Genomic DNA, 21,213 nt, shown 5'->3' on the forward strand with positions numbered 1-21,213 from the left:
GCCGCCCAGTGCCTGGGTGCTGTAGCTGGGGCCGCCGTGCTGTACGGTGTCACACCCGGAAACATGAGAGGAAACATGGCAATGAACACGGTAAGAAACCAACAGAGATGTTTCAGAAAACAAGTCCAGAAATGATCTCTGGGTAGGCTGATTTCAACTATGCATTGCATCGCATACATTTTAAAGTTAAGGATGTTATCGTCAGTGAGGTATCTTATCAGTAAAACAAACCTTTGAAGCCATGGTCTAAAATATAAAGAACTACCGAAAAATGTGTTCCTGTAGCTCATTGTAAATAAAATACAAATTCAGTAGTATTTATTTATTATTTCCAGTACAGCTCTGAGACTCTGAGATGTCATTGACTTATGTAATAATATTTTCATCCACCTGTTGTATCTCCAGCTGCAGCCGGGCATCAGTCTGGGAATGGGCACCACTGTGGAGGTTTTCCTCACCATGCAGCTCGTGGTGTGCATCTTCGCCGTGACCGATGAGAGGAGAAACGGACGCATGGGATCTGCTGCCCTATCCATCGGCTTCTCCGTCACCATTGGACATCTGATGGGGGTGAGACGCATGGAAACATAAATATCAAATAACAATGAAGTATTTTAAAACACAGATGCAACAACAAGTGTCTTGTGTTGTAGATGTACTACACCGGTGCTGGGATGAACCCTGCCAGGTCCTTCGCCCCTGCTGTGCTCTTCAGGAACTTTGTCAACCACTGGGTAAGACCTGCATGCACTATGAATCTGAGAACGTAATATATTTAATGAATAAATGTTAGGGAAAATTGCTATAAATATATTTCAACATACGCTGCCGTAACAAATGAATTTCCCAATTTGGGATGAATAAAGTCTATCATCTATCTATCTATAGAAATGAAAGAGCATTATCTAACCTAAAGCTGCTGTTGTCTGCCTGCAGGTGTACTGGGTGGGGCCCATGATAGGAGGTGCAATGGGCGCCCTTCTGTACGATTTCATGCTGTTCCCCCGCATGAGGGGTCTTTCTGAGCGCCTCGCCACACTGAAGGGCAGCCGGCCCCCAGAGAGCGAGACCCAGCAGGACACCCGCGGGGAGCCCATCGAGCTCAAGACGCAAGCCCTATAAACCGGCCCCTGCCCCCCCACTGGGGCCGAGGGATGAGGGACAAGGCCCTGAGCTACGTGAACCCCACCTCCGCCAACGCCCCATGCCTTCACACAACATCGCACTAGACTAACCCAAATACTCACATCTAGACTAACACATGACAACATTTATTTTCCAGAGCCACTGTAAAAAAAAACTACAAACAAGTTCACAACCTTCAACCTCAACACACAACAAGACTCCTCTACCCCCCAGTCCTCACTCTGTATTCTCAACTGGACATTGTGTTTTTCATAAATGGTGACCAGAGCCTGAACCAGCAGCCGCCTCATCTCCTCCCCCCCCACCCTCACCCGCCTGCTTCCTCCTCTCAGACGAGCTTTCATCTGCGGCTCAGAGGAGCGTGGAAACCCTGAAGTTGGGTGGAGAGGTTTAGGGAGGCAGAGGGGAGGACAGAGGGGAGGATGAGGGTGAGGCGGGGATGTGGGTATGATATAAGAAGGGTAAGAGGGCATGGGGCAGATGAGGCTGGACTTAAGGGGTGGGGGTATGGGTTTTGGTTAGGGTAGAGAGGGCAACACAGGGTTTGTGGTCGTTTCAAGTTGGGTTAGACCAGTGAAGATGGGCATGCTTTTCATTATTCATCTGAATTTATCTCCATTTTAGCTTTTTTTTAGGTTCATTTTGTTTTCTGCACTTCAGACACAAGACGTGGATGTATGATACCATTAGATTTGACCAGGGTTTCAATATTTTCAATCACTACATTTTATCTGTGGGTTTGTGTTTGTGTGTGCGTGTGTGTGAGAGTGAGTGTGTGCATGTGAGTGCGCCTGCCTGTGCGTATGAGTGTGTTTGCAAGTGAGTGTGTATATGTGTGATCAAGATTGCAGATACAATACTTTTTATTTTGTTTTATTTTCATTACCGCTCTCCTGTTTTGTTCCATTAACTGTGTTCATTTTGTCATCCATTTTTAAGACAGGATGATTACTCCCCCCCTCACTGTGGTATTTGCTATGATATTCATTTTTACATAAACCATCTGCTTTTTTGTTCTGAACCAGCACATCCAAAGGAAATGTTGTATCCAAGACTTTGAGAGTAGATCTGTTCACTGCAGATCGGCTGTGCAAGCTTTACATTGAGTCTCCTTTATTATTTGATCATTACTGGGAGCACAAGGTGTTTCAATAAACATTTCAATGATAATAAACATAAAAACTTGATACGTGGTTTGAGTCTTTTTTTTTCTTTTGCATTTTATGGAGTTGGGCAAGGCCAAAATATTAAGCTGCAGTTAATAATTTTGGCCAGGAGAGGGCGAAAAGAGCTCACGTCACTCCCACATTTAACATTTAATTAGTTCATGAATGCTTTTTGGACGAAAAATAATCATTACAGGTTAACGTTCACAATGGGAAATTTGCTTTATCAAAAATTAGTAATAGTTTTAAGGGGTGACATTAGTTTGAGGCATAGGCTATAGGGAGATGTGGTTAAGGGAGAGGTTGTTAGGTAAAAACGGTTTACCCAAACTATTGCTGGTCTTTGATAAGAAACACTTTCATTAATCTCCCTTCTGTTCTTGTCAACACTGCTGATAAACAACAGCACGACTACACCCCAGATCGCTGACAGAACGAAGACAGTCTAGTGTTATTCTCCATTTTATGTTCAACAATTCCCATGAAAACATCAAACAGTAAGTTCATTCTACTGTAAAGTATTGTCTGTTCAGGCAAAACCTGATATATCTTTGCCTATGTGCCATCGAGCTCCATTGTTCTGTCAAATCCGTAAATAAAACACATCAGTGAGCCACACTGTTGCACTGGGTGTCGCTTCCCTTCATTATCATGTTCCTCCGCATTTTTATTTTTATTTTGAGACGAGCCTACAAACCATTGACCTGTTGCTGGAAATTACTAGAGCGAAAATGTATCAGTCCATAGCAGACAATAGTCCCAAGCAAATACATCTTGAGGTGTACATTTTGTGGAGTGAGCTGACACAGACAAGCATGAGCAGTCTGAAAATATTGAGAGAAAGATTAAAGGTGTTTTCATAGGATTTGCTGTTAAAAAATATATAAATATAGCTGGCTTTGTCCTTCAACTGTCATGACAGGTGGAAGAGAGATACAGTCACATAAACGACAACAATCCAGAATGAACAGTTAACGACATAAAAAAAATAAAAATGAAAGTGTTTCCTTATTTAGATTCAGAAGCCAAGATAGATATGAGTAATATTAACCACAACAGTTAATATTAAACAGCAGCTGGTTAGCTTAATTAAGCAAAACTGGAAACAGAGGAAACAGCTTGGCTTAAATGTCACAAAATCAGCCTAGCATCACCTCTAAAGCTCAGTAATTAAAACCTTACTTTAGATTTTGTTAATTTAATCTTTACAAACACAAAAGTGTCAAAACAACAATCCACTGTTTTAAATCCAGGCTGAAGACTTTTCTTTTTGTCGCTGCTTTTAATTTAACTATTCATATCTTAGAATGCACTGTAACTTTTATCCATGTATTTTTTCTTTTAATGTTTATTTTATTAGCTTTTCTTTTTAATGACTGATTTTAAATGCCATTTTATTAATGTCTTTCATTTTTCGTAAAGCACTTTGAATTGCCTTGTGTTGAAAGGTGCTATATAAACTTGCCTTACGGGGGCTCATGCAAGACAATTTCTAAGCCGTTACCCAGCAAGTAAAGGTAACCTTAAAACAAGTGTTTTTCTTCTTTGTTTAAAAAAAATAAATGTAATGTGTTAATTAGTGAGCTAATCATCTTCTTAGTGCGTTTCCCTAAATGTTAAACTATTCCTAAAACCAATGTGATCCTCATCTCCAAACTTATTCGAGTCCATTTTTTGTCTCAATGATAGACAAAATATCTTATATGACTCATGTGTGACCCTAAAAGGTCTTGGTAGTATCATGCAGCATTATATTTGTAGCCACAATAACTGTAATTGAACCACAATTAAAAAAGTCTTATTACGAATATTCATTTTATTTTGCATATTTGTTTAAAATGTGATGTATGGCTTGGTTTATACTAAGGTGGCGCCGCAGCACCGTGAGACTCCAGTATCATCACTGCACGACTGTCTTGTTTTCTGCAGATGGAAAAAACAAAACAAAGAAACAACTCTGAGCAGTACAATGGGCTGGAAAAGGAGCTCGGTCCTGACACTGGCATATACTGCATCGCTCCATTTCTCTCTCACTCAACTCACACACAGAGACACCAAATACACTCACACACATTCAGTAAAAACATCACCTACATCCAAACACGTGATATGTATTGTATTGACAACTGTGTCATCTAAGTATCATTAAACCGAATCTAGACCAAATCTAGACACTGCTGCTCCAAATAGGCTAATAAGCTGCAGCTGAAACATAATGACTTTAGAGTGTTAACAAAGACCTTCTCTCAGTGATATCTAGCGATATAAAAACAAAATATCAGTGTTGTCTACCTTATTAATGCTCATCCTTTATCATCATAATTGCATATTCTGTTAAACTATGATTATCACCATGAAATGACTTGCCAGCGGTAGATGAAAGGGACAAAAGGGAGCATAATAAACATTTTGTTCATTTGAGATGAGAGACTAATCAGAATGACAAACACAAAGTGAACCACATGGAGAGAGATAGGGGGAGATCTTTAAGGCCGTAGACAGAAAGGTAACCTTGCAGAGGAGGTCATTGGACCTTCGTTTCTGAAAGAGGAACTCAGCTTGGCTAATATCCAGCATTCAGTTCAGTACCTTTGGAGAAACTGCAGCCGCAGCATCATGTCAAACAGACATATTTCTCTTTGTCTTTACATGTCCGCTCTCCAGCAGTCGGCCTGCCTCCAACAGCAGCAGTAAGAACGTCTTATTCCAGTCCCTGACGTCTGCCACGTATGAAAAACATTCAGATCGTATGCTCATGACAGTAGCATCGGAACATTTTCATCAACTATAACAACAATAATAATATATATATAAAAAGACAGGAATGAGAGTGTTTTCTTAAAGCCCTTTTGATTACGTCACACTCTCTCCCTGGTTATCCAGTCTCATCCTGAAGATGAAGACGAAGTCACAGGTCAACAGTCACGCTGCTTTGAATCATCAGTCCTGCAGCTGAGGGTCGCTCACTGCATGCGGTCAGGCTGGTGCAGGGGGTAGTGCAGGAAGGCCTGCGGGGGGGCAGACATGGCGCTGAGTGCAGCCAGGGAAGGATGCATAGCGGTCGGAGGGGTCGGGGACGCGGTGAGAGTGGGCGCCGACGTGCCGGGGGAGAAGCTGTAGCTGAGGAAGCCGGCGGAGGGCGAGGGTGAGGCGGCGTAGGGGTACTGCTCCAGCCCGGGGTGGGTGTAGTGGCTGTAGGCGGAGCTGTAGTCCAGGTAGGGGGAGGCGAGCGCTGCTGAGGGGCCGAGCTGGGACTGCAGCAGCAGGCTGGGCTGCAGGAAGGCCTGGGGGTACATGTACTGCTGGGCCAGCCTGGACACAGAGGACATCATCAGTCAATTGGTGGAGAAACAGAACATTCAAAGCCATCAATAATAATAGAATTACAATTGTATTCTGCATTTTGAATATTTTGTAAGTAATTACTGTTGTCTAATTTTTTTTCTTTCTTATGTACTAAAAAAAAAAAAATGTTGTGCTTTTGGTTGTAAAAATAGAAACATAATTCCATTTTCTTCTCGTTTAATTTCTGTGTAAAGACAACAAAAATGTCATGTTCCAGTTTCTCAAATAAAAATGTCGTCTGGTGTACTGTAATTGTAAAATTAACAGCTTGTGTTTTATGGCAGGTCTATCTAAAGAAGCATTTGCAATATATAACATGTAATACTGGTATCTATATTTTATATATTGGTACTTTTATAGTGTTTAATCTCTAAATTATTTGGTGGTATCCAAAGACTATAAATCTTAGTTTGTCTCATCTTAATAATCAGTCTATGGTGGCACCTGACTGAAGAAGCAACTACAGTTTTATCATTAAGCCAATGACAATAGAGCTCTTAATGTTTTTTTGTTTATATGACATTTTCATATTTGTACATGTTTGCAAAAAATTTGAAAAACACATGTTCATAAAAAAAATGGAAGAAATGACAGAGGACTGACACATCCAAATCTGTGTCTGAATATCCGATGACAACGCTGCAAAATATGGATAATGTGTGTTCAAAACGTTGTATGGTGTGAGATCTTCAGATTATTAAGTGTCAGTTAAACAACAGTAATCAGAGACAGACAGCTGCACGTTTCACATGAACAAACAGACTGTAGTTTCTTCACTAATTGTATCCCAAGATTAAAAAGCTCGAGTCCTCTTCCTCCTTTAAGAGCAATTATCAGCACTGTTGCCTGAAAATAGACCTTCTCCCTTGTGTTTAAGCTTAATTAGCACACTTTCTGAGAAATACTCAACGATTTGTCCCAAATAAAATATCACCCAATCAAAACGCTCAATAGAAGAGAGAACCTAAATCACAATGTTGTATTTCTAATTTGACATCTAAAATAGGACACACACACCACACCACACACACACACACACACACACACACACACACACACACACACAAACACACCACACACCACACAACACACACACACACACACACACACACACACACACACACACACAACACACACACACACACACACACACACACACACACACACACACACACACACACACACACACACACACACACACACACACACACACACACACACACACACACACACACACACACACACACACACACACACACACACACACACACACACACACACACACACACACACACACACACACACACACACACACGACAGATGTAGTGTAAGAGAGTGTTGATACTCTGAGCCACGGCAGTAATGAGAGAAAATGTTCTCCACTGTCCTCCTGTATTCACTCATGCCCTGAGGCTGCCCACTTAACCTGAACTGCCTCACTTACATCTGGCAAGAGCAACAGCGATAATATCAGAGGAACTGGGTTATTCTGCTTAAGTAAAAACAACCGAACATGACAGACTTTAACACTTTCGCTCCCGTGATCTGCGCCTAAAGACAAAGCCTGACAGTAACCTTGTCACTGAGTCTGAAGTCAGAGCTGCTGCTGATGCTTACCCACAAACAGAGCCAGAGCAGGGATCAGATGCTTACACAACAAATAGAGGGACTTCACACTCACTCTGCTGTGTACACAACACACACAGGTACACACAGTATGCCTGCAAACATTCTCCGAAACATTTTTGTTTATTTAACCTTACATTGAACTCTACTGAGTCCATCTGAGGATCCTGAACTCCCCCAGAATGATCCTTGATTAACTTGAATGTCTACCTAAAAAAAAAAATCTATGTATCTGCTCTTATAAAAGCCAAACTAAATAATACTTCATTTGATTTAACTGTTTTAAGTTGATTTTAGGCTGTTATAAAAGGGTTATCTATCTATAAGGTGTTTGTGTTTCATTGTTATTCCCACACAGTTATTTTGATACAGTTTACATTTTGTAACCCTATTAGGACTTAAAATACATTTCAAATAAAGATTGTCTGGATTTTGTCTTTATTTCCCACTGAAAGGAAAAATCAAATAAACAGATTTTAGGAAATACTTTTACTTGATTTCTTGCCAAAGTTCAGAAAGAAGCCAATACCCCTCTACTGTACGACCAATATGGAAGATAAAGACTAAAAACTAGATGTATCCTGCTGTTATACATATTTATGATGTATAATGTTTAGAGCTCAGTGGGAGTTGTTGTGTCACGCTCCTTCTACAATCTAGATTTGAGTACGGCCTTAAGTCTGAAAACACTAGCGGCGTGCAGGCAGGGGGTTGACAGGGTCCTGGTAACATAAACAAACATCCCCACAACAACTGTCATCACATTCCGTTTCTAATGTTGCTCTGAATGCTGCACAGAAATATGCTAACAGCAACTTTTACCAACTGAGCCCTGTCCCACTTTAACCAATGAAAAAACCCCACAGATAAACATTGGGGAAAAAACAGATATCTCTTGTTTTACCAAACCAAAAGCTGCTTTAAGTTGCTGCCATTTAGAAGAGTAAGAATCTGATTGAGAAAATTGGTTTTCAAGACTATAAAGGGAAGCAGTACGAAAGAAGCACATTAACGGAGCGTTAAACCTGAAGACTAACAACATCACATTAAGTCAAAGCCCAGCTGAAGCTAACGTCGGCCCCTGACCCATGACCCATGTGACCCCTGTGAATCCCCTCTCCCCTCTCCAGCTCCGTCAGTCTCTCCCGCAGCAGAAGTGCAGCGTCGTTCCCACGGCTGTGCGGCGCTTCCTGACAGATTTAATGTGACAGCGGCATCGTACGAGAGAGGGAGCTGCGCCTCACATTTCCCCCTCCCCATGCCTGGCATCATTGCTGGCTGTCAAACACACATTTATATATACAGTATACACACGTAAGCAGGGGTGTAGACAAACATGCACGCACACATTCACATCAATTACAAAGCACCCATGCAGCAAAAGTGAACATGCAAGTCTGAGAGAAACAACACTTAATGGGTTTTGTGTAGTCGGTTAAGCAGCTTACAAGGATGTGAATGTGTGTGTGTGTGTGTGTGTGTGTGTGTGTGTGTGTGTGTGGGTGTGTGTGTGTGTGTGCATGTGGGGGGGGTCAGGCACAACAGGGCTAATTGGCGCAGCTGTATGGGTTTAGCTCACTAACAGACCCATGAGAGCTAAATAACCTCCACTGACTCCCCTCTCCAGGTTTACTCCCTCACACCCGGCTTCCTCTGCACTCCCCCTCACAGACCTTCCTCAAATCAAGGCGGCGGGGATAACAAAGAAAGAATGTACTGAATAAAAATTAAAAACGGGGTCGAGGTCGGGACTCGTTGGGCGAGGAGTGAGAGGGAGGGAGAGATGCTGAGAGGATCACCCATCATATCCCTCATGCCTCAGGACAGCCACGCTTTTAATTGTTCAGATCAGAGATGTGAGGAGGGTGAGTCAGTCAAAGAGACAAACAGACATTCATGGAGACACACACACATGACCCTTCGTCCTCTCTCCATAAACCCACACACACAGCTGGAGGGAGAGTGAGAGATAGAAAGGCCAACATCAGCGCTGGACACTCAGCCCTCATGTCAGCAAGCAAAATGACTGAATTAACATATTAATACAAACAGCGCTGCGTGGGGTAGAGGAAATATGACTTGTTTACCAAATCTTATCAAGGCAGTGTGGGTAAAGCTAATATTAATATGCTTAAGATGTGCTCAGAGTCAAATCTACAAATAAATATATGTGTTTTCAAAGCTTACTTTCACTTGTTCAAATCCAGCAAGCATTTAAAATAATCTGCTGATCCTATAACAAGAAACTAAACAACAATTATAACCTCAGTTAATTTAAACTTGAACTAACCTTTATTAAGAATTTACAAGCATTATGAATATTGAAATGGTTTCTGATACACTATAATGTAGCTTTATGCAGTTATAACAACACACATTAGTCTACTTGTCAAGCTCTTACTAAAAAAGCACCTGTAACTTGTATAATAGTTAACTATAATTAGACAATATACTGGTTGTCTTCATTCAACATATATCCAGCACGAAATACATCATATTTATTCTTTATTGTAATTTAATTATGAATAAATATACTACATAGACACAATTAGGTGTTTCTATCCATACTGTTATCATGGATTCATTAATGATTTATCCAAGTGTTTTAATGGTTGCCAAATACATGAATTAGCACCCTTATTTCTGCCTACAACTAGATTATAATGTGTGAATAAACCATTTATGACGTGTGCATTTACTGCATGCTAAATGCTTACACATTACAAGCTGTTTAGAGGTTTTTACTGTGAAGCACCTGCAGGTAAATGATGTGTAAATCAAGTGTTGAGTTAGCCAGCTCATTAAAAGGTTGGCATTAATCTAGATTTTCATGCCTATTATCAGTTTACGGCTCCAACAAAGTACTACATTTTGAATATAGATCAAAATGTTTGTCATCTTTTACCAGACAACTGAACAAAATGGGAGCTTTCTGTGCTACGAAAAGCCTCAAACAAGACCTTTTTTCATGTTCTTCAAATTAGGCTTTCATGCGACAAAAGTGCCTCTCCTAATTGGGTCCCCGGATAAGAGAAATATACACCGGAGGATTCACTGTCAACCTGAACCCCCTCGACAGACAGATAAGAGTGATAACTTCAGGCTGAGACAGAGAGATAATTTAGAGGGGGAGGAAGGCAGCCGAAGAGGAAGAGAGAAAAGAATCAGAGACGTACTGTAGAGAGTAAACGGTCGGGGGTGTGTGAAAGCAGTCGACATGTTTTATGTTTCCTCAAAAAGACTGAGGAAAATGTTTCCCTCGAACACAGGAACGAGCTCCAGCGTCACGTCTACCGCCGGCCCTAAAGCTTCACTGCACCCAGACAAAACCACGCCCGGGCACAGGTGTGCTGTTAGTCTGTCTCCCCCCCTCCTCCCACTGCTTTAACAGGAAGTTCTGCCGCCCCCCCCCACCTTAAACCGCAAACCCATCTCCTTTCTGTCTCTCAAAATAATAAACACCAGAATGTTAAAGAGGAAATGTAATTTCACTTCTGCCAAACAGCGACGTTGGGTGCTAAAGGAAGACAGCAGCCAGCCATGGGCGACAGATGCACCCCCCCCACACACACACAAACCCTCCCCCATAAGAGAACATCTCCCCCTCCTCCCTCACGATTCAGCTGAACCTCAAAGCCACATTTGGCGTCAACCCGTCCTCTGTCCTCTTAAAACTTAAAGCAAATACGCAGGAGCAGCAGACAGAGCTGTGCTTTGTTTGAGTTTGTTTTTGTTTGCTGTTTAATTATGTGAGTGTCAGACCCTGAAGCCCCCCGGGAGGAGAAGGAGAAAGAGGAACAAAAGACCTGCAGAGATATTATGAGTTATAGATGGATCAAGTATGGAGATTTTAAGAAAAAGTTTGACATACAACACCATTTCTGTCTATTCTGTCTAGTAAACGTGAAGCTAGAGCTTAGCCTATTAAAAGAGCTTGACTCAGAGGAAAACAGCTATCCTGGCTCTTTCCAAAAGTAACTATTTATCAAGATTATACAACATGTGTTAATTAGAGACTTTTAGAGGTGTAGTGTTGAATCTAGCAAGTGATTCTACATCTGAATCATGTATTTTACAAATGTTTATATTCTGTGTTGAATACCTGTCATATAACATGTGTTAATAGGACAATAAAAACCAACAACCTAGATAGATAGATAGATAGAATCGGAGGGATGAAACCCCTCTTTAATGGTCACACATGCAGTGATATTTGGCCTCTGCTTTTAACCCATCCTAGTACCAGGAGTGTAGTACTAGGAGCAGTGGGCACAGGCCCGGTTCCAGAACAAAATGACTCAGGGTGCATCTGAGATTAGAGAGGGTGCAGGGGTAAAGTGCTATTTTTATATGTGGGGAGTGGACCTCACCTCCTCTAGGGGGGTCCGGGGGGATGCTCCCCCGGGAAGATTTTTTTAAAATATTGAAGTTAAAAGCATCAATCTGGTGCATTTTGAGAGCAAAATTAAGAGATCTATAGATACATCTCTCAACACTCATATGAAACAGAACTGTAAACAGATTTAATTTTTCTTTATGGATATATTATATTATTATTATTTTATATTTTACCTTTTTCAAACTGCATTCTTGTTTTACTGTCATATAGTATTTCATTTGTAGTGAGTGAGTTACTCAGATGAGTACCAGGAGACAGCGGTTGGTACTCTGGTACAGTTGTGGTGAAGGCATCTGACGTACTTGAACCGAAATGTCTACATGCATAGCAGAAGATGGCATCGTTTTTACATGAATATTCCAGCCAATCTCTGTTTTGAAACCGTGAGCTGCAAAATGAGTGCCTTGCCCCACTGTACAGGCGAGTTGGGTACTTTTTTAAATGTACCTGGGCAGGCTCTGTTTTGCCGAGGCCCTCTGGCCGAAGGGTGGCAGTGTTTGGGGCAATGAAGACGGCTGCGGCTGCTCCGCCTCCGTGCGAGGCGGGCAAAGCCGGCGAGTCGGGCGGGAGGACGTTAGTGTCCACGACAGTGGCCGCGGGTAACGTAATGTCCCCATGATCTGAACTGTTATTAGCTGCAGTAGATGCAGTGTTACTGCTGGCGATAAGGGCTGGTTGTTTTAACCATTTTCTGATGTCCATCATTGACTATATTCTTATTATTATTCTTCTTATTACTACAATTATTATTATTGTTATTATATATGTAATATTTTTCACTTTTAATATATATATTTTTTCACTTTTTGTTTTTCAAATGAGGGTGCATAACGACTCACCCTTATGCACCCCCGTAGAACCGGGCCTGAGTGGGCAACTATTGTACAGTGCCCGGGGAGCAATGGGAGTAGGGGGGAGGGGGTTTGCTAACCTTATGTGATTGAATGTAAAGCAAGTGCGACCATATCCACCACAACAAATGGTGTCACTTTAAAAACAATAGTGTGCGTAGTATAAACAGTTTAAATTAATCTGTATCTTGAAGGAAAACCTTTGATTGCTACACCTACATCCCTGTAATTTTGTGATGGACGGAAAAGACTCCTGTTCTTCGTCAGCAGCACAGGCCTGTTCAAATCATAAGTTAAAGCTTGTTCTTAAAATAAAAGTCCTTGACTTGCCCAAGAAATGTCGGAATGTGACTGCAGTCATACTGATCATGTCAAAGACACAAGGAGCCTCGGAGCAGAGGGATCTGAGCTGGACAGATGCACCCTTTGCATAATGGAAAATATAAAGGATTTGACCGGATGTGTGTCTTATTTAACCCTTTAAGAGTTTCGGTCCACTTTATCATCTAAAGTAATTCAACCACAGAGTGACATATTAAGGTTGTGAGAGTTTCCTGTTGATCTGAAATTAATCTGCTTTTCACTGAAAGCCCAACTTTAGAATCCAACAGTGCAGCTGTGTGGGACCTTGTGGGAGGTTATAGTTGTTGCAAAACTGGTATCGCTTCTTCTTCTACATAAAACTTTAATCCAAAAACACGACAAAACCAACTGACCTAAGTTACATCGATATATCTTCAGTGCATTCTTTTATTTGTAATGATTTTCTTGTGTATGTTTGGGATTTATTTTGAGGATTTGCTTATTTTCTCTATTTTAAATCTTTTTAAATCGAGTATCTCTGTGCATTTTTGTTCTAGGTTCAGAAACAGGATTGATGATGACCTCAATGTATGGTAGTGTAATTGAAACATTGATTTTAATACAAAATTAAAATGAAAGTTTTATAAAGTTGTCAATAATTCTTATTGAAACTTACATTTAAAGGAAAGCAGTGACTTTCTCATTTAACTGTTGCTTGAAGGTCAAAATCATCCACATCACTTTATCAATTACATTCTCTCCAATATAAGTCACTTCACAAAGTGCAAACCCAAACATTAGTTAAATGTATTCTTTGACGGCTGATTAATGCACGAATCATCAATTTTGTAATTGTTAAAATGCAAAACACACCAAATCCTATACAAAGAAACACCCTACAAATCTGTTACAAACATCTTAATGCTTCAATTTGCAGATGTTTCCACTCTGATAAACAAAGTGCCACCTCCCGTGTGTGTGTGTGTTTGTTTGTTAGTGTGCCAGGTGATGTTTCCGCCTCTTTTGTTCCAGTTTGCGAGGTGTCAAAGCTGTGACTCTTCTCTGAAGCAGAGATTAAAACTCCCTTTGGTTCCGATGTCCGATGTCACCGTGGGAGACTTTCAATCAACCCGTCATCACTCATTCATAGACTCATCTGGGTCAGCCTCAATTCCCTCATCACTCATTCAGACATTGAGGACTGCAATATTAATAGCACTCAGAACAGTTGAGGTTTTTAATGGACTTCTCTGTGGCCGCAGCATCAGAACTTGTCATCCTGCAGAAAGTCAGTGTGAAAACCTCTTTTTCCAAAACACCACACATGTTGCTTCAAAACACCTCTTAAATATAGAAGACACAAACTTTTCAAGCAACCAAAGACCAAAACATGTTTGCTCTCTTCTCCCCAGAGAGCAGATATTTCATTTAACAATAACCTCGTCTAAGATAACCTAAACAACAACACTGAATATCTGAGTCACGCCTCAGTAGGTTTTATAGGGGTTAACAGCCCTTGAAATGAATCATCCTGTTATTATTAGGAAGTGACTCAATGAGGTTTTTTGTTTTTGAGTTGACACTGAAACCCAGGGACTCTGGATGAGGAGGCAGAACGTCCGTCTTCCTGTAAACATGTGGATAACAAGAAGTTTTCAGGACAAGGCTAGTTTCTGAGAAAGCCACCTAAAGCCTCTGTTCAAGTACATTAGGAACACTGACAGAACCTTCATTATGATTATTATTTTGTCTAAATGGTCTGCAAAGGCTAAAATCCCAAAAGTTTCTCTAACACACACTCCCCCTGCCTGAAACACCTCTATTGGACTCCTTTGTTTACTTACGTATCATATTGACATCACTACGTAACACTTGCCCTTCTATTGGCTAGCGCTCAACACATTGTAGGTAAGTGGCTGTATATCTCTAAGCTGTTGACCAATCACAACAGAGCCATCCAACCAATCAGAGCAGACTGGGCTCTGGTTTCAGACAGAGGGTGAAAAGAGCCCATAGCACACAGTATGAACAAAAAAAGACCCTTTTGAACATTAAAGATAGTATAATATAGTTGTTTTAATCAAACTTTTTCCTGCTCACCCTGCGTCCCCTTTCATGTGCCCTTATCTGTTGGATTCTAAAGGTAAAAAACTCCTATTCGACAGTGATGTGCAATGAACATATCTGAGTTTGCCATGTGTTAATAAGAAGCAGAAGATAACTCAGTCTTTCTTCAAATTCCTAAACATAGTCTTCACAAACAGCCTTCTCCATAGGCATCAAGAGCAACCAATCACAGTTCTTTCCGTGTCACCCTGTGTCTCCCTGTGTCTCTCATGTAGTTACATTTATAAAGCGTTCATCTGTAATGCAGAAATATGAATTAAGCTTTCAACCTCTTGTGGGATATCTGGCTGACATCCCCAGAAACATTAAATAGTTATAATATAATTTCTCTGTATGCACGAACATCAGGAAAAAAATAGGTAATGGCAGCAGTGCATGCGTGTGTGATAAGAAAGAGAGAACGGATGTAGGGAAGTTAGACTAAATGGCTTGTTGCCTCAGTAAAGCCCAAGTCAAGCATGACACACATTCAGAATTGAGCTTCTTGTGTGTTTAATGGCCCAGAAAGAGAGAGGGAGACGACAGAAGACAAATCAAAACGTGAAGAAAAGGTACAGATATGTGTGCAGGGCTGAACATATCTGAACACACATCATTTGTGTTGTATGTGATGCCTTCTTTTCTTTCTTTACACATACGTGGCAATAACCACCATAACCCCGGGTGGAGAACAGCATCAAGTGCTTACAAATGTCAAGGACGGAGGAGTGAGATGTATTGTGTTGAGGAGGAGGAGGCAGGTGTGAGAGAAAGAAAGAGATATGGAAATAGAGCTATTGATTCTTCTCCGTCTTACCCATATTGCCTCTGAGCCCACGTAGGATGGACTTGCTGAACTCCAACAGAGAGACCTGCAGACAAAGAAGACAGAGAGGCAGCGGTGAGGATGGATATTTCAGCTACCGGCTGCATAAAGAGAGACGAGGACAGATGTCTCAGATGTTAGCATGCATCCGGAGGTATCTGTTATTCCCTCAGTATACACACATGCTCGATACGAAATAATAAAGCGCTCCATTGAACACAAACATCTGTGACCTCGCTGCCTCCAGAGTTCACCGGGAATCAGATGAAGCTGAGTAAGAAAGGAGAAATGTATCCTCCTCCTCTGACTTCTTGTCAACATTCCTCCAGCTATCCTTTCTTACATCTCCTTTCACTGTACAGCCATGACTTCATCAGCACCCTTTCTTTTGTTCAAATGTATATATATCCAAATGCACATTTAATTTCTTCGCCAGCACAAAGAGGAGACAGTGACGCTGTTATTTTCTTGTTCTTAACAGTCCCATCCCCTCCTGCTCTTCTTATTCTCTTCCTCTCCTATTTGCTCACACAGAATAACAAAATACCAAGCGCTGCCATCTCCCATCAGCTGCAGGCTCGGGGGGTTGCGTCGCAGCCCAAGAATAAGGACACACAGTCAGTTATTGTTGGCGCCTGTGTTTGTCAATGTTTGTTTGACGGTATTTCAGCCAGCAAGCTTTTAAACACAGCGGCGAGGGAGAGCCGCTGTCAAGGTATGGTGTGCAGCGAGACATCGGAGGGGGAAGCACAAAGCGTGTGTGCTGGTGGTTAACACTAAAAAAGCCCTGCGGCATGAAAGCTGTGCATTTAATCAAGTAAACAATGAGAGGTATTGTGGGAATGAGCACAGACTTGAAGAAAGCATACCAGTGGTTGTGCGTGTTTTATCCCACTGACCTCAAATGTGTAGACATATTCATCGGTTTAGAGATGTATCTACTATCTTCCAGCTAGCTGTGTGCTTCTCTTCATTTCAGGGAACCATCATGCAGAGATTAGCAAAACTCAACTGGACCTCCACCATAATATGGTAATGTTGCAAGCACAGAATATGTGGAAACATTTCCTTTAGATTTCCTGCACCTGTAGAATGCAGTGATATTTGACAGCCAATTCCTGCAGGAATCTATTTAATACACCCAATTCGTTTTGGATTATTCTACCCAGAATATGCAGTAATAAGCTTTACCATTTGACAGTTGACATACAGTACTGTTGACCTTAAAACAAAGAGAATTTCATGTTTATTGTAGTGGATGATTAAAGTATCTGCAGACCAAAGGTTATATGGATGTTAGGACAACAATACAGCTCTTTTTTAAAGTGAAACAACATACGTGTGACATAATTCAAAAGATTTCTTTAGTAGTAACAAACGGGGTTATATAACCGGCCTTATTCTTTTTATCATTTGTGGTTATTTGGTTGAACATGATCCAGACAAACCTTCTGATATAACTGTAAACCCTGAGTGTGTGGCTGTGATCTAACACTTACTGGTCTGTGCGCTGCGAGGCTTTGCTCCCAGGTACGCCAGGTTCACGTTGGCCTTCCTGCCGTCGATGATGGGGTTCGCGTCCTTACACACCCGCTCTGCTGCTCCCCTGTCCACCATGGTCACCTGTTGATGATGTCAGAGCATTCGGGATAAATATGTGAAAGCTTCTGTGTCGAGTGTTGAAGGAGTGATTGATGAAGCAACAGAGGGGGGAGGGCCTGCTGTCCTTGTCTCTCCTCAAATGATTCAATCGTTTTGCTAAATGTGTGAGGAGACACTGACTCCACCGCATGAAGATAGCCATCAGTGAGTTTTAATGCTTCCGATGGAGCTCATGTAGGAGGCAGATTTCTCTCTTTTTCTATACAGGGCTGCCAAGGATGAAATACTGGAATCTACCTTGAGGGAGTTAGTTGAGGAGTGGGCAGATAGCAGTGGGGAGGGGGGGAAAGGGGCACACACACACACACACACACACACACACACACACACACACACACACACACACACACACACACACACACACACACACACACACAACACTACACACACCACACACACACACACACACACACACACACACACACACACACACACACACACACACACACACACACACACACACACACACACACACACACACACACACACACACACACACACACACACACACACACACACACACACACACACACACACACACACACACACACACACACACACACACACACACACACACACTTTATACTGAAAGTAAAACTGCCTGGCTTGCTTTCGTTTCTCGGCATCAGACTCAGGCCAGGTTCAAGAAGCTTCTGCAGGGAATCACATGAAATGAGCATACTGTCCTAAAACAACTCTGGTCTCCTTCAGCTGATTTGCTCACTGGCTATGCAGAAACAGAGATCATTTGAACTGTTTCATGTCAGTTCAATCACACACACAAGCTCACAGTCCCTCATAGAAAACAACCAAACACATCATGGTAGACGGGGGAGGGGCTGCATGGGAGGAAGTCAAAGTGAAACTGCTGACAGCATTATCTGCAAAGCCAACTGGACACGTCAAAAATGGGAGCGATCAGAGCGAGAAGCATAGGAGGAGACGGAGAGAGAGAGAGAGAGAGAGCTAGCGAGAGAGAGTAGCGAGAGAGGGAGAGAGAGGAGAGCGAGAGCGTAGATACTAGAGAGTCTCGACCTCTCGTCTCTCTATCTATTCTCTCCTCTCTCTCTCTCTCTCTCTCTCTCTCTCTCTCTCTCTCTCTCTCTCTCTCTCTCTCTCTCTTTTAACACAGAGTAGAGTTTCCTCACACTTAGGTATACTGTGTCTCTGTGCTCATTTGTTGCTCACTCTGGGACTGCAGAGATAATTGATGACACACTTGTTAGAAATAATCTGCTACGCATGCTTCAAGCATGTGACTGCCGCCACCAGACACACTGCACATGGCTGCTTCTGGAACAAAGTGGCAGTGTGCAGCCTCTAAGGCAATAATAAAGAAAATACAATTAACCATATAGATAAAGTCTCTTCAAGCTCATTACTGGCTGCTACAGGCACGATGTAGTGTGTTTCCAGCCTATCCAATTAAAGCCAGAGCAACTGATAAAACCTTAATTAAAGCCAATCTCTCACTGTTCATGTATTAAACTACTCGTTTATTCTACCAGAACATGGGAAGTTAAATTAACTTACAAAGCCGTATCCTCTGGACTTGCCCGTCTGTTTGTCTGTGATAACCACAGCCTCGTCTATGTCCCCGAAAGTCTCGAAATATTTCCGAAGTGAAGCGTCGTTGGTGTGATACGGCAAGCCGCCGACAAAGATCTTGGTGTGAGTCGTGTCTTTCTCCATGGTGGGGTGCATTATTTCTAAAGGAACCCCGACCAGCTGACCTAGAAACAGCGGCGAACTCATGCGGCTTGTGGAGAAAATTAAAGAGGAATAACACGAATAGAGACAAGAAAGCAGCCGAATAACTTTACGCTGCTTGGTCACCGAGACGCTCTGATGACAGCAGAGTCCATGGTCAAACCTTATAGTCTATGGGTCAAACACGCAGCAGCGTCCAGTTGCATCACACGCAGCTTCTGGATGTGTATCTCTGGATGTGTATCTCTGGATGTGTAGCTCTGGATGTGTAGCTCTGGATGTGTAGTCCTCCTGACAGGTGTCTCTGAACCTCATGTCTCCTGTCTCCGAGGGAAAAAGTCTTTAAGGCTCGGTGGGCGTGTCTTGTGTTCGCCCCCTGCGCGTCTGATCCAATGGACGAGCGGTGCGACTCTTCCATTGGCGCATCCCGCCTCCAACACGCACGCACGCACGCACGCACGCACGCACACATACACGCACGCACGCACGCACACACACACACACACACACACACACACACACACACACACACACACACACACACACACACACACACACACACACGCAACTGAAACGAATACATCTTCACTATAATTTAAAATGTTGCCTTAATTTCATAGGAGATTATCATAAGTAGTTATATATTTATTTTCTGTTGATAAACTGACTGTAGATACTTCAGATTGGTAGTAGACTGTGAAAAATAGGATTTAAAAAACCTATAAGGCAGTTAATACTACAAGAAAGAAAAACTGACATCTGTTAATATTTTAGGACTCAATTTGTGCCAATCATTTTTTATTTATGAGGGGTTTCCAGGTGTGGGGTTGATCCTGTCTGACAGAGAGCATATGGTTGACTCTATAAACTAGAGCACATTCTTTATCACACTTTTTCTATCCAATCCTAACTTTTAAAGACTTGTTTGGATACAAAACAAATATACTATATATATACATATAGGCCTATATACAAATAAACAATTGACTGTAAAAAGACAATTAGACCGCTCCATTGAGTAAAATGTCATATTTGTATTTGGCAACCTTGGTAATACTTTTACAACTTTTACTTCTTAACAAGCTGTAAACTAGCTGGTAGCGCTATAGTGAAGAAGTCAGGATCATCAACTTCAGTCAGTTTCATCATGACAATAATTAACGTGCAATTACGTATCTGCCACTACGTTTTTTTTGCACTACTAAATACTGTTCATATTTACATTAATTATGTGACCGTCTATGTTTTCTGGAGATATTTAATTGCTCTTTTTACTACACTGTTAGTGTACAGTTTTATTATTATTGTGCTGCTGTGTTTATTGTATTTCTCTTACTCTGGCACAACAATTTCCTTCGGGAAAAATAAAGTCCTATCTTATCTTATGTTATCTTAATTGTTGCCGCTGGTGAGACAGAAAATAAAAGATCAAACAGTTATAAAGAAATGAAACACTGCATTATTTTTAGACAGAACGCATAGAATCCCAACTGCATTAAATCAAAAGTGAAACAAAAAATGCCACACACCATTTCCCCAGCTACGAAGGGTTGAAAGAGACAACCTGGCAGCTTAACTTAAACTGAGACTGTAATTATATTACAAATGACACTCAAGTCTAAAAGTTATTTAAAGCTCTGCGGGGCTGACGGGGCTCTGTAGCAGCAGCAGCAGTAGCAGGGTTGGGACAGCCTGGAGGTGTGAGATCTTTCCTAGGGGCGCAAAACCATTAGGAGAAGGGGAAGAAAAGTGGGATGATTTATGACAAAAGCTTCCACAGGGGAGGAGACCGGTTGCCGGAAACAAAAGGCAGATTAAAGCGAGGCTGACGGCAGCACGAAGCCTGACGTCAATGACAGCAGGCATAGGAAGCTTTCGTCTTCTTCAATTCACTTCTGAGGATTTGCAACACAGATGTCCTCCACACTTTATTCCCTCTTGTCCACACACACACACACACACACACACACACACACACACACACACACACACACACACAACACACACACACACACACACACCACACACACACACACACACACACACACACACACACCACACACACACACACAC

The 21,213-nt window shown here is 41.8% G+C and overlaps 2 protein-coding genes across 2 annotated transcripts in view; one reads left to right on the forward strand and one right to left on the reverse strand.

Annotated features, from left to right (window-relative positions):
• The window catches only part of mipb (major intrinsic protein of lens fiber b), a 2,989-nt gene extending 658 nt beyond the window's left edge, over positions 1-2,331 (forward strand). Inside the window, exons 1-4 of the mRNA XM_034210941.1 lie at positions 1-90; positions 406-570; positions 654-734; positions 937-2,331. The exon at positions 1-90 is cut by the window's left edge and continues 658 nt beyond it. Of these exons, the coding sequence (XP_034066832.1) occupies positions 1-90; positions 406-570; positions 654-734; positions 937-1,122 (522 nt within the window). The 3' untranslated portion in view covers positions 1,123-2,331. The remainder of the gene's footprint in view (positions 91-405; positions 571-653; positions 735-936) is intronic.
• A 1,771-nt stretch (positions 2,332-4,102) lies between these two features.
• Positions 4,103-19,463, reverse strand: rbm38 (RNA binding motif protein 38). Its single transcript, XM_034210942.1, has 4 exons — positions 18,964-19,463; positions 17,268-17,391; positions 15,760-15,814; positions 4,103-5,624 (listed from the first exon to the last, which is right to left on the reverse strand). The coding sequence occupies exons 1-4, from the start codon at positions 19,183-19,185 to the stop codon at positions 5,276-5,278; spliced, it is 750 nt and encodes a 249-aa protein (XP_034066833.1). The 5' UTR covers positions 19,186-19,463; the 3' UTR covers positions 4,103-5,275.
• Positions 19,464-21,213: the final 1,750 nt, after the last annotated feature.

Source organism: Gymnodraco acuticeps, unplaced genomic scaffold (genome assembly GCF_902827175.1).
Source record: "Gymnodraco acuticeps unplaced genomic scaffold, fGymAcu1.1, whole genome shotgun sequence".
Taxonomy (NCBI): domain Eukaryota; kingdom Metazoa; phylum Chordata; class Actinopteri; order Perciformes; family Bathydraconidae; genus Gymnodraco; species Gymnodraco acuticeps.

Coding starts and splice junctions, on each gene's coding strand:
- rbm38 (XM_034210942.1), bottom strand. CDS start 19,185: ATGAGTTCGCCGCTGTTTCTAGGTCAGCTGGTCGGGGTTCCTTTAGAA. Junction 15,815..17,267: donor GCCTCGCAGCGCACAGACCA/GTAAGTGTTAGA, acceptor CTTTGTCTGCAG/GTCTCTCTGTTGGAGTTCAG. Junction 5,625..15,759: donor TGGGCTCAGAGGCAATATGG/GTAAGACGGAGA, acceptor CTCTGTGTCCAG/GCTGGCCCAGCAGTACATGT.